The sequence below is a fragment of the Schistocerca nitens genome, chromosome 2 (genome assembly GCF_023898315.1).
Source record: "Schistocerca nitens isolate TAMUIC-IGC-003100 chromosome 2, iqSchNite1.1, whole genome shotgun sequence".
Classification (NCBI taxonomy): Eukaryota; Metazoa; Arthropoda; class Insecta; order Orthoptera; family Acrididae; genus Schistocerca; species Schistocerca nitens.
This window is the reverse complement of record NC_064615.1, coordinates 465435539-465448790: the sequence shown is the minus strand read 5'-3', so window position 1 is coordinate 465448790 and position 13252 is coordinate 465435539. Positions and strand designations below refer to the sequence as shown.

The 13252-nt window shown below is 39.4% G+C and overlaps 1 protein-coding gene across 2 annotated transcripts in view; it reads left to right on the top strand.

Moving 5' to 3' along the window:
• LOC126236367 (serine incorporator 1) overlaps positions 1-13252 on the top strand; it is a 113056-nt gene that overhangs the window by 13378 nt on the left and 86426 nt on the right. For both annotated transcript variants that reach the window (XM_049945609.1, XM_049945610.1), the window contains exon 4: positions 8232-8441. In XM_049945609.1, coding sequence (XP_049801566.1) covers positions 8232-8441 — 210 coding nt within the window. The remainder of the gene's footprint in view (positions 1-8231; positions 8442-13252) is intronic.

Genomic DNA, 13252 nt, shown 5'->3' with positions numbered 1-13252 from the left:
TAGATCACATCACAAGCGGATGTACAATACTACCAAAAACAGAATACCCCAGAAGACATGACAATGTAGCAAAAATAATACATCAACAACTTGCCATACAACATAAACTAATTAAACAACATGTTCCCACATAAAAGTATGCACCACAAAATGTACTGGAGAGTGATGAATATAAATTATACTGGAACAGAACCATCATAACAGATAAAACAACACCACATAACAAACCTGACATCATACTCACAAATAAAAAGAAGAAATTAACACAACTAATCGAAATATCCATACCCAATACAACAAATATATGGAAGAAAGCAGGAGAAAAAATTGAAAAATACATCCAACTGGCTGAGGAAGTCAAGGACATGTGGCATCAGGATAAAGTTGACATTATACCAATTATACTATCAACTACAGGAGTCATACCACACAATATCCACCAGTACATCAACGCAATACAGCTACATCCAAACATATACAGGGTGATTCAAAAAGAATACCACAACTTTCAAAATGTGTATTTAATGAAAGAAACATAATATAACCTTCTGTTATACATCATTACAAAGAGTATTTAAAAAGGTTTTTTTTCACTCAAAAACAAGTTCAGAGATGTTCAATATGGCCCCCTCCAGACACTCGAGCAATATCAACCCGATACTCCAACTCGTTCCACATTCTCTGTAGCATATCAGGTGTAACAATTTGGATGGCTGCTGTTATTTCTCGTTTCAAATCATCAATGGTGGCTGGGAGAGGTGGCCGAAACACCATATCCTTAACATACGCCCATAAGAAAAAATCGCAGGGGGTAAGATCAGGGCTTCTTGGAGGCCAGTGATGAAGTGCTCTGTCACGGGCTGCCTGGTGGCCGATCCATCGCCTCGGGTAGTTGACATTCAGGTTTATACCAACGTTTAATACACCACCTATCAGGAGGTTTAACACCATACTTCGTTCGAAATGCACGCTGAACAACTGTCGTCGATTCACTTCTGCCGTACTCAATAACACAAAAAGCTTTCTGTTGAGCGGTCGCCATCTTAGCATCAACTGACGCTGACACCTAGTCAACAGCGCCTCAAGCGAACAAATGTACAACTAAATGGAACTTTATAGCTCCCTTAATTCGCCGACAGATAGTGCTTAGCTCTGCCTTTTGTCGTTGCAGAGTTTTAAATTCCTAAAGTTGTGGTATTCTTTTTGAATCACCCTGTATATAAAACTACAGAAATCTGTAATTATTGATACATGTTCAATTACCTGAAAGTTCCTAAATTCAACGTAACATATACCGTACAGTTAAAAGGAAGTCAAGCTTGATCAAGGTCCGCGTCACTTTCTATTTTTGACCAGACATAACGTCTGAGAAAAGAAACAATAGTAGTAGTAGTAGTAGTAGTAGTAGTAGTAGTATTAGAAAGAAGTTTTTTTTTATGTAAGGTTATGATTATGCTGTTTCCCGCTGTTTTCAAACCTTACTGTGTCAAGCTTATATCAGTTTATCACTGTGGACTGAAAGGCTAAAATTTCAACAATGGTGGTGCACTGGCATATGGAATTATATGGGTGTTATTTGAAAACACAGGTACACTGCTTTGGTATTTATGGGCAGTGTATTCACACAGTGTGTATAATATTGATGATGCCAGATAATATTCACAATAAGCCTTGGAATACATACAAAATGACCATTGTTCACTGCTATATTATATACACATACAGTGCTGATGGTTGAGTAGTTAATTGCTCACCTGCTATTGTCTTCATAAACATGGTCCTCAATAACTTTTGTAGTACCCATGCATGATATACTCTACAGGCTGTGCTTTCGCAAATACACTGCCCGATTACCTTGCCTGTCCTCAGTCCCAGCTGTTCATAGCCTCACTCCTTGGCAGCAACTTCTGTGTTGTCTCTTAGCTCCCATGCAGACTGTAGAATGTCTGCCTGAATTGTCTGCAGTCCTTTTCATAAAAATTGTCATTTTTTGACTTATGCTCATTCACATGAAATCAGAGCTCAAAATGTACTGGGTAGAAGAAACTTAAAGAAGCATGTAAAATGGAGCCGAATTTTGTTCTCTCAGGAGCTAGAGTTAAACATTAAGCCTAATATCTTCTGCGTTTATGTATGAAGAGGCAGTTGACTGGGAGAGGGAGATAGAACAGAGAAAGAGGGAGCGCAGAGAGGAAGGTTTGAGTGAAGTGTGGAGAGGGAAGGGTATGTGGACATGAGTGCAGGATGGGGACACCCGAAGATTGAGGACAGGAGGATCATGGGATCAAAGGATTGTATTTCAGGGGAGGTGGTGGAGGTGTTGTTGGGGGAGGGGGCAGTGGGCAGTGAATTACAGGTGGCACAGGTCTTGAATCAGTCACTGAAGTCAAGCATGCAGCAATATGTTCTGTCATTGGGCTGTGATCTTAGCTCTCGGCCTCAGTTTGGATAACCCCAGGAGAGCTTGAAGGCAAGAACAGTGTGCCAAGAAACGAACAATGGCCACTGCTGGCTCCCGCCTCTGCTTGACCAACACCCTTCAGCAGCAGCAAAATGTGATAACGTTCTTGTTGTTAATACCATGGGGCCAGCCTCAGATACGCCGTTCTGGCATGATTGAATTCTGTGTCTTCGATGCGCATTGCCAGTTACAACAGCCACCGTGGGCATTCTGTGCTCCAGATTGTTCAGTGTGACATACAAACACAGCTGTAACTGTGAAGTCAGCAGGGAGCAGCAGCATTTAAATCCAACTGTGCTAGCTCATCTTGTCAAACAGCTGGGACAATTACGTGATGCCCAGTCTGATGGTCAGTATTGTTACAATGAGGGGGGCTTCATTCCCTCCACATCGCATGAGCGTGTGTATGCTCAAGCAACTCAGCCCTTTGGAACTGTCTCAGGTGTATTATGAGGGACCCAGTCATCCTCGCCCTTAGCGAGGTGTCAGTGAGGGACTTTCATGTCCTGCAACATTGGATGTGGTATAGTCAGATTTGTTCAGTTGGAGCAGCCGATATTAGGCTGGCACAACAAGTGCCAGGAAACATCAGCCTTCACTTGCGCAACACCCACGATAGTATTGTACGCTCAGCTCTATTTCCTTCGCACTGTGGTCGTCACACTGGGTGGTGCCAAATACGCATCCATCTTCAGCAGAGGACTGCCGCCCATACCTTGCCATATGTGCTTAACATTGTAGGTAGACAGCTGGTTGGTGGTGTTAACTACTCCATCGCAAGTACCTACCTCTGTTACTCTGTGGCTCCCAAATGACAATCGACCACCTCTTGCTGGACTACCCACTTCTGGCACCTCTTTGGCGGACTGTTAACTTTCCCAGCTCCCTACCTTCGGTGTTGAGCAACGGTGCCTCAGCAGCAGCTTTAGTTTTACGTTTTATCTGTGAGAGTGGGTTTTATACTTCTATGTAGGTTTTAGCGCATGTCCTTTGTCCCTCTGTCTCTGCCACCCTAGTGCTTTTAGGGTTGAGGTTTTAATGTGTTGCTGACCGAGCGAGGTGGCGCAGTGGTTAGCACACTGGACTCTCATTCGGGAGGACGACGGTTCAATCCCGTGTCCGGCCATCCTGATTTAGGTTTTCCGTGATTTCCCTAGATCACTTCAGGCAAATGCCAGGATGGTTCCTTCGAAAGGGCATGACCGATTTCCTTCCCCATGCTTCCCTAATCCGAGCTTGTGCTCCGTCTCTAATGACCTCATTGTCGACGGGACGTTAAACACTAATCTCCTCCTCCTCCTTAATGTGTTGCTGAGTGGCTGGCTTTTCCTTTTTGTTCTTGTGGTCAGCCAGCCACTGTAATCTGCTTTCTTGTTCTACCCTAATGTTTATAGTGTCTCTCTGTTGTTTTCTTGTCCTCTTTTGTTACTTTCAGTGTTTGTTGCCTTTCCTTCATTTTTGTGGGTTTTCCTTTCTTTCCGTTCAGTGTTATATGTCTTGTTTGTTTTATTCTCACACTTGTGGCATTGTTTCATTAGGAACAATGGACTGATGACCTTGTAGTTTGGTCCCTTCACCCCCCTCCCTCCCGTATTTTAAACCAACCAACCAACCTGGTTGGTTGTTGTGCCCACATAAAATGCTGTATAGACATTACAGCAGAACTAATAAATCATATGGCTGCTTTCATAGATACCGTTTCATATAGGAGGTGGGGCAGGGGACCCTTTACAGCTGGTTGATAGGATTGTTCAGAGTATTAATCTACTTGCAGGCAAGGTTTGGGTATAATTCCAGACTGTGAATCCCTCAATAAGATGTATCAGCACACCAGACAAGGAATTGATTCTCATTTCAGATTCGCTGTCCACAGGGGGGCCAGGGTATATGATAGAAACTTCGTGTGGAATGGATGATGGCTATAAAAATGCAGGTGCTGCTGATTATTAGTGGGCTAGATGTGAAGTCTGGCATTTTGATTGCTGCCATCAGTTTCACAATGAAGTGTGTCTGATATAATAAAGCCAGGAGTGGACAGTGGAACATCTACAGTGACGGGCAGTCTCCTACTCAGTATTCTGAAGGTCTCACTAAAGCCCTTACAGGCAGGCATTATCTCCAGACCTAGTGTGAAGACAGTTTTGTGTGTCATATCAACTTGTGCTCCCCTCCCCCCTATGAACCATGGACCTTGCCATTGGTGGGTAGGCTTGCGTGCCTCAGCGATACTGTAGGTGTAACCACAAAAGAGGGGTATCTGTTGAGAGGCTAGACAAACGTGTGATTCCTGACGAGGGCAGCAGCCTTTACAGTACTTGCAGTCTGGATGATTGGCTGATCTTTCCTCATAACATTAACCAAAATGGCCTTGCTTTGCTGGTACTGCGAATGGCTGAAAGCAAGGGGAAACCTTTCCCAAGGACATGTAGCTATACTTATTGTTAAACGATGATGGCGTCCTCTTGGGTAAAATATTCCGGAGGTAAAATAGTCGCCCATTCGGATCTCCAAGCAGGGACTACTCAGGACAATGTCATTATCAGGAGAAACAAAACTGGCGTTCTACAGATCGGAATGTGGAATGTCAGATCCCTTAATTGGATAGGCAGGTTAGAAAATTTAAAAAGGGAAATGGATAGGTTAAAGTTAGACCTAGTGGGAATTAGTGAAGTTTGGTGGCAGGAGGAACAAGACTTCTGGTCAGGTGAATACAGGGTTATAAATACAAAATCAAATAGGGGTAATGCAGGAGTAGGTTTAATAATGAATAAAAACAGGGGTGCAGGTAAGCTACTACAAACAGCGTAGTGAACGCATAATTGTAACATAGATAGAAATGAAGCCCACACCTACCACAGTAGTACAATTGTATATGCCAGCTAGCTCGGCAGATAATGAAGAGAATGAAGAAATGTGTGATGAGATAAAAGAAAGTATTCAGATAGTGAAGGGAGACAAAAATTTAATAGTTATGGGGTGGGGGGCTGTAGAAAAAGGAAGAGAAGGAAAAGTAGTAGGTGAATATGGAATGGGGGTAAGGAATGAAAGAGGAAGCTGCCTGGTAGAATTTTGCACAGAGCATAACTCAATCATAGCTAACACTTGGTTTAAGAATAATGAAAGGAGGTTGTACACGTGGAAGAGGCCTGGAGACACTGGTAAGATAGAGATTTAGGAAACAGGTTTTAAATTTTAAGACATTTCCGGGGTCAAACGTGGATTCTGACCATAATCTATTGGTTATGAACTGTAGATAAAAACTGAAGAAACTGCAAAAAGGTGGGAATTTAAGGAGATGGGACCTGGATAAACTAAACGAACCAGAGGTTGTAGAGTGTTCCAGGGAGAGCATAAGGGAACGATTGACAGGAATGGGGAAAGAAATACAGTAGAAGAAGAATGGGTAGCTTTGAGAGATGAAGTAGTAAAGGCAGCAGAGGATCAAATAGGTAAAAAGACGAGGGCTAGTAGAAATCCTTGGGTAACAGAAGAGATATTGAATTTAATTGATGAAAGGAGAAAATATAAAAATGCAGTAAATGAAGCAGGCAAAAAGAAATACAAACGTCTCAAAAATGAGATCGACAGGAAGCGCAAAATGGCTAAGCAGGGATGGCTAGAGGACAAAAGTAAGGATGTAGAGGCTTATCTCACTAGGGGTAGGGTAGATACTGCCTACAGGAAAATTAAAGAGACCTTTGGAGATAAGAGAACCACTTGTATGAACATCAAGAGCTCAGATGGCAACCCAGTTCTAAGCAAAGAAGGGAAGGCAGAAAGGTGGAAGGAGTATATAGAGGGTCTATACAAGGGCGATGTACTTGAGGACAATATTATGGAAATGAAAGAGGATGTAGATGAAGATGAAATGGGAGATAAGATACTGTGTGAAGAGTTTGACAGAGCACTGAAAGATCTGAGTCGAAAAAAGGCCGTGGGAGTAGATGACATTCCATTAGAACTACTGATAGGCTTGGCAGAGCCGGTCCTGACAAAACTCTACCATCTGGTGAGCAAGATGTATGACAGGTGAAATACCCTCAGAATATAATAACTCCAATCCCAAAGAAAGCAGATGTTGACAGATGTGAAAATTACTGAAATGAGTTTAATAAGCCAGGGCTGCAAAATATTAACACGAATATTTTATAGACAAGTGGAAAAACTGGTAGAAGCCAACCTCAGGGAAGATCAGTTGGGATTCTGTAGAAATGTTGGAATATGTAAGGCGATACAGACCCTACGACTTATCTTAAGAAAATAGATTAAGGAAAGGCAAACCTACATTTCTAGCATTTATAGACTTAGAGAAAGCTTTTGACAATGTTTACTGGAATACTCTCTTTCAAATTCTGAAGGTGACAGGGGTCAAATACAGGGAGTGAAAGGCTATTTACAATTTGTACAGAAACCAGATGGCAGTTATAAGGGTGAAGGGGCATGAAAGGGGAGCAGTGGTTGAGAAGGGAGTGAGAGAGGATTTTAGGCTATCCCTGATGTTATTCAATATATATATTGAGCAAGCTGTAAAGGAAACAAAAGAAAAATTCGGAGTAGGTATTAAAAGAAGAAATAAAAACTTTGAGGTTCGCCGATGACATTGTAATTCTGTCAGAGACAGCAAAGGATGTGGAAGAGCAGTTGAACAGAATGGATGGTGTCTTGAAAGGAGGATATAAGATGAACATCAACACAAGCAAAACAAGGATAATGGAATGTAGGTGAATTAAATCAATGATGAAGAGGGAACTAGATTAGGAAATGACACAGTTAAAGTAGTAGATGAGTTTTGCTATGTGGGGAGAAAAATAACTGATGATGATCGAATTAGGGAGGGTATAAAATTTAGATTGGAAATGGCAAGGAAAGCAAGTAGTTACTTGGAAATGAAGAAGCTTGCACAGGATAGAGTAGCGTGGAGAGCTGCCTCAAACCAGTCTACAGACTGAAGACGACAACAGCAACAACATCAGCATGTGCTAATCCTTCAGACTATCCTTTGAAGCAGATGCAATGGAGCGTGCAGTCATCTGACTTCCCACCTGCCCCTTCCTGCCCCACTACCCCTCCACACACATTTCCCCTCAAAAAATCACCAAATAATACTATGGACTATAACAATTAACAATATACTTCACCTGTCTGGAAATGAGGAACATGCTTTTCAAACTCAAGACATTGATAAATATCTCAATAGTTCTGCAAATAGTTTGAATAACTTGTCAGGCCATTTTTTTTAATGAAATTCAGTTTACACAGTTTTTGTTGCTTGTGAGGGAGTCTGTCTGTATCATGGCTTACTAGATGATGTTTTCGTAGTACCAAGTCTCTTTTTTGGATATGTGTGGAAACAGATGTACTGTCCTCCTCCTGATACTTGTCACATTAGCATTACTAGTGACCTGCATAACACTTTCGTAACAAGTTCACTTTCTGCTAGGCAGAGATGGGGCTTGATGTCATTATAGCTGTTGTATCTTCTTCAATCGTATGCTTCTAAAGTTTGCTTGCACAGTGGATCTTCTGTGAGCATACTGTCCATATTCCTTAGTGTACACCACCATTGTTTGTCATACACTCACATGTATGCTTGATGGTTTACTTATAAAACTCTGTAATCCGTAGTGTAAGTTAAATAATAAATATCATAAATACAGCAGAGTTGAATATTACAGCACATAATACACCATTGGTCATTATGATATGATGTTAAATTTAATTATAATCCAATTTCCAAAGTAAAATTGTAATATACTGTCTATTATTTCAGGTTTTGGGGCATAAAATATCTTTTGGTTATAGCTGGCATTGTGGGAGCTTTTTTCATACCAGAAGGCTCATTTGGAAAAACATGGATGTATTTTGGGATGATTGGAGGATTTTTGTTCATCATTATACAGCTTATTTTGATTGTGGATTTTGCCCACTCGTGGGCTGAGAATTGGGTTGGAAAATATGAAGAGTCTGAATCCAAGAAGTGGTAAGTGTAATATGAACAATTTACTGTTATTGCTTTTAGATGACTTTAGATGACTTTTGAGGAAATTCAAAACGGCTCATGCTTGGTATCTTCAGTCATTGTATGTAGCTGTTACTGCATCTGTGAGAATATTTACTATGAAACAGGAAGCTAATCTGAACTGAAGTAGTGAGCACTGCCTGAGATGCCCAGATATATGCACCCTGTTCTGAGAAATGATCATTTATTCATCAGTCTTTCTTCAGAACATAGTAAGTGAATGTGTGTATTGAAAAGTGATAACTTAGGAATGTTAAGAGTTAAACAAGTAGACAAGAGCTGCTCTATTTATTCTGTTTTTGTGCCAAGACTGGATTATCTGTGCAAATTAAAAAAAAAAAAGTGAATTGAGATGTCTTTCTCCTCTTAAAAAGTTCAGTTTTTGCTGCTTTAATGGTGTACCCAAGTTTTTTCAGTTAGTATTAATGTGTGAGATACAGCCATTTTATTCCACTTCAACATTGGTTTTGGGCCCTGGAGTGCTAATAAAAAATAGATATAACTGCATTAATGCCTGTTAGCCACTCTAAAACTCATATGTATGGCAAAGATGAAACATTTGATGCTGACTATTTCTGTGCAACATGTTTGGAAAACATTGACACCGATCTTTGTTCGCAAATTTCACATTAAAGAAATGCATCTGGTGACGGTGTACCAGTTCCTGATAAAAAAGAAGATATCTCTTCAAATTAAGGCACTAGCAAAAGTTGTTCTTTACATATGTGACAAACTGCAAATGCATACACAAAGTTAGACAAATCCGAAATTAGTATGGGGAGAGCTTCAGAAACTGTGTGCCTCGAAGGATAGCAAATTTCACAGGGTGGAACTGAAATGTGAAATAATATTCACTAAAAATGAAGAATTGTAAATCTGCGGAAAATTTTCTAGTACTGACAAACAAAGCTGTAGCAGATCTAGTGACCATTGGTGATGAAATTAAAGATGGAGGCCTGGAAATGACTATTGTAGGTGGACATTTAGATGAATAGGATACAGCTTTGTGCAGTTTGTATGATAATGATTTTAAATGTGCTGCAGATTAAAGGTGTCTGCTTGCTCAGTATGCTAGACATAATGAATATAGTGAAGATAAGCATTCTGTTGTGTACTTGAAAGCTAATACTGTTAATCAAGGATATCAAAAAATGCCACTTATAGAATCATGTGACAAAGGACAGGAACAACTAAAAAATAACACAAAAAAGTAGGCACGTTTGTTACATCTGTCAGTCACACACATCCTCAACTTGCCCTAAAAATGGGAAATTTAAATAAAAGAGCAAAAGAAATGAGGTGCTGTTAGTAAGAATGCTTTGTGTTTCACAGTTACGTTGAATAGTGGTAACTGGATGGTTTATCTAGGGGCAACTCATCAGAGTTCCAGGTGAACATTTTTTTTTTTTTCCAGCCATTGACAAAAATACTGTAGTTGAAATCAACTTTAGTTCATGACACACACACACACACACACACACACACACACACACACACACACACACACACACACATACAGAAAGCCACTCAGAAATGATAATTAACAACTCTGGAAGACTACTCGTGAAACTCAACAGAAAGGTTGTTTACATTACAAAATACAGTGGCTTGTGCACACGACCAGTTAATGTACTGGGAAATGATGAATTAACTCAAAATCACTAGACTGGTGGCATTGTCAAATGACTTATGTTAGTAAAAGTACAATCAACAGTATGATAAAAAAGGAAGCAGTCCTCAGACTGTGAAGAAGGTGAAATAAATATGTGTGATGTCTGTCTGGCAGGTAAATCAACACAGACCATATACGAAAACTATATTGCAAAATTCAAAGGAATGAACAACCACTTTATAACTTATTCATAATGATCTTGTAGGTCCTAAATGATGCTCAAAGTTTGGGAGTGTGGATTATGCAAGCACAAATATTTATTTGTGCATTTCTTATAAAATAAGGATGAAGTGGTTGAAGAATTCAAGAAATGGAAGAATGAAACAGAAAAACAAACTGGAAAATACTTGGAGAATCTTCACTGACAATGGGCCAGAATTCTGTTCTCACAAATGGTTACAGTTCTGTGAATATGTAGGAATTTGGCATGGAAAAACCATGATATACACACCGCAACAAAACACGCCGATAAATTGTTGAAATGGTAAAGCCACGGTTCCTAGGAAGCGATTTAGCAAAGAGTTTGTGTGCTGAACTGACGTACAACATAAGAGATCATATTACAAATACCTCCAAAAAAAAAAAAAGCCTTATGAATTATGGACAGGTAGAAAGCCTAGTGTATGACATTTACACGTGATAGGATTTGAAATATATGTTCATGTACCCAAACAAAGAGGTCATTCTAAATTTTTAAAAAAGCATTCTTATGATTTTATCTGTGGGCATGGATATGGGATCCGAATGCCAGAAACAAAATAGGTTGTGTAGTGTAGACTGTTTATCCAAAGAATTTTTGGATAGCAAATGCTAAACTTAAAATACACATAAAGGATTTATTGAACTATACAATGAAAGAGCATTACCATTTCAAAGTATTGAAGATGGAATACATCATAGCAGAGGAGATTCAAACACTAAAGGGAAATTTCGCGATTTCTCGTATTAGGAGGAAAATTTGTCTGAAATGTATTAATTAAATTAAGGTAATCAGGAATTGTGGAACATGGTGAAACTTCATGAAATCGACGCAAGACAAGAAAGGGTAAAACAAAAGAAAAAATCGCTTTAAGCAAATGTTGTTGGATGGTATTTCATTCTATTAGGAAGTCTTATACTGAAGAAGCACAAATAATGAGGAAGGAAGAATGACAATAACCCTAGTGTGAAGTAGTTATTTCTGATCTAGCGGAGTGAATAGTTCCGTTGAATGAAAAGATAAACTCCCTGAAGAGTCATGATGCTTGTAAATTTGTCGAGCTACAGTCTGGTGTAATTACAGTGGAGAAGGGGGAAAGGGGGGGGGGGTATTAAAAAGACCACAATTGGTGAGAAGCAAATTTTTGAAGGTTGTTTAGTTGTAAAGGGCTTTATTCCAGTTGAAGACATACACAATAAAGATATTTATGCTCCTGTTTCAAATTTTAAAACAGTTTATCTTTTGGAAGCAGCCAGTGTTGAGAAAAAGTGGCATGAAATTTCCTGGCAGATTAAAACTGTGTGCCAGACCGAGACTCGAACTCGGGACCTTTGCCTTTCGTGGGCAAGTGCTCTACCAACTGAGCTACCCAAGCACGACTCACACCCTGTCATCACAGCTTTACTTCTGCCAGTACCTCGTCTCCTGCCTTCCAAACTTTACAGAAGCTCTCCTGCGAACCTTGCAGAACTAACACTCCTGAAAGAAAGGATATTGCGGAGACATGGCTTAGCCACAGCCTGGGGGATGTTTCTAGAAAAAGTGGCATATTCATTAGTACTATATGCTGACTGTCCGCATAGTATATTAAAGGAATATATATATATATATATATATATATATATATATATATATATATATATATATATATATATATATATATATATATATATATATGCTCCAGCCAGGTTTCTTCAAGAAGGTACAAGAAAGTTTGGTTTGCAAGTTAAACAAGTCAATATATGGGCTGAAACAAAGTGGCAGATGCTGGAATGGTCAGTTAAATAACTCACAATGGTAAGGACAAATAAGGTGCAAAGGAAGAGGAAAGCTATTCTGTCAGTGTATGTGGGCAATATGGTTGTGTTAGCACAGTGAAGAAATGAGGCAAAAGGTGGAAGCTCTTGTAGAAAAGTGCTTAGACATAAAGCACATGGGAGTAGTGTCACACAGTAGGTGTGAAGTTTGAAAGCAGAAATTACTTAACGATTAATCTTTCTCAGAGGGAGTAAACTAATCAACTACTTGACAGATTCATATGTAAAAATGCGGAGAGCACCAAGGCCATGATGGAAATGAAACCAAATTTCCTTGAGCTGCTCATAGAGGACTCTACTAGACACAGGTCACTCGGTGGAAAAGTGATCACAGTATTCATCAAAATTTAAAGTGAATTTCTTGGAACGCAGAAAAGAGTACAGATATTTGAAAGAAATATTACAAGCTCACAGATTATCACATTGGTCAAATACTTAAATTATTTGATGATTGATAGGGCTTCTTGTATAGATGCTCACAAACCTATTAGTGGATAACTGATATTGCTGGGCAGGATCTGGTGCACTGGAAGAAAGTAAAAAATCGCAATTGCATTCAGACCAATAGAAGCAGAATGTGTCAATGGCACACTGCTTAAGAGATGTGGTATGGATGGAGAATTATTGAAGAGTTTTACCTGAAAGAACTGCTTGGAGAGTCAACAAATGTCTGATATGATAAATGTTGAGATTTAAATTTTACTGCCATGCATCTGTTCGGTATCTATAGATGTTGCTTTGCACGTTTTCATGTCAGTTCTTGGTAGTTCTATGTTATTCTTTGTGAAGTGAGTTATGAGTAAAGTTGTTTTGTAATGATGTTGTCATGCCAGTATTGTCAAACCACATCCCAACAGGTTATGGGCCCGGGTTACACGATCTGCAAAAGAAACATTTTTCGATTAAATGAAAATTTAAATTCATAAGCTTAAAATTGCAATAATTAATGAGGTTGTTGATAGAATGAAAGTGACATAGATGACTGCTGCACTCGAAGTTAGACTGGGAATGCTGTCACAATATAATTAGGACACATGGACAATAAAAGTCCAAACACTACTCATCATAAATGACATATGGGGAT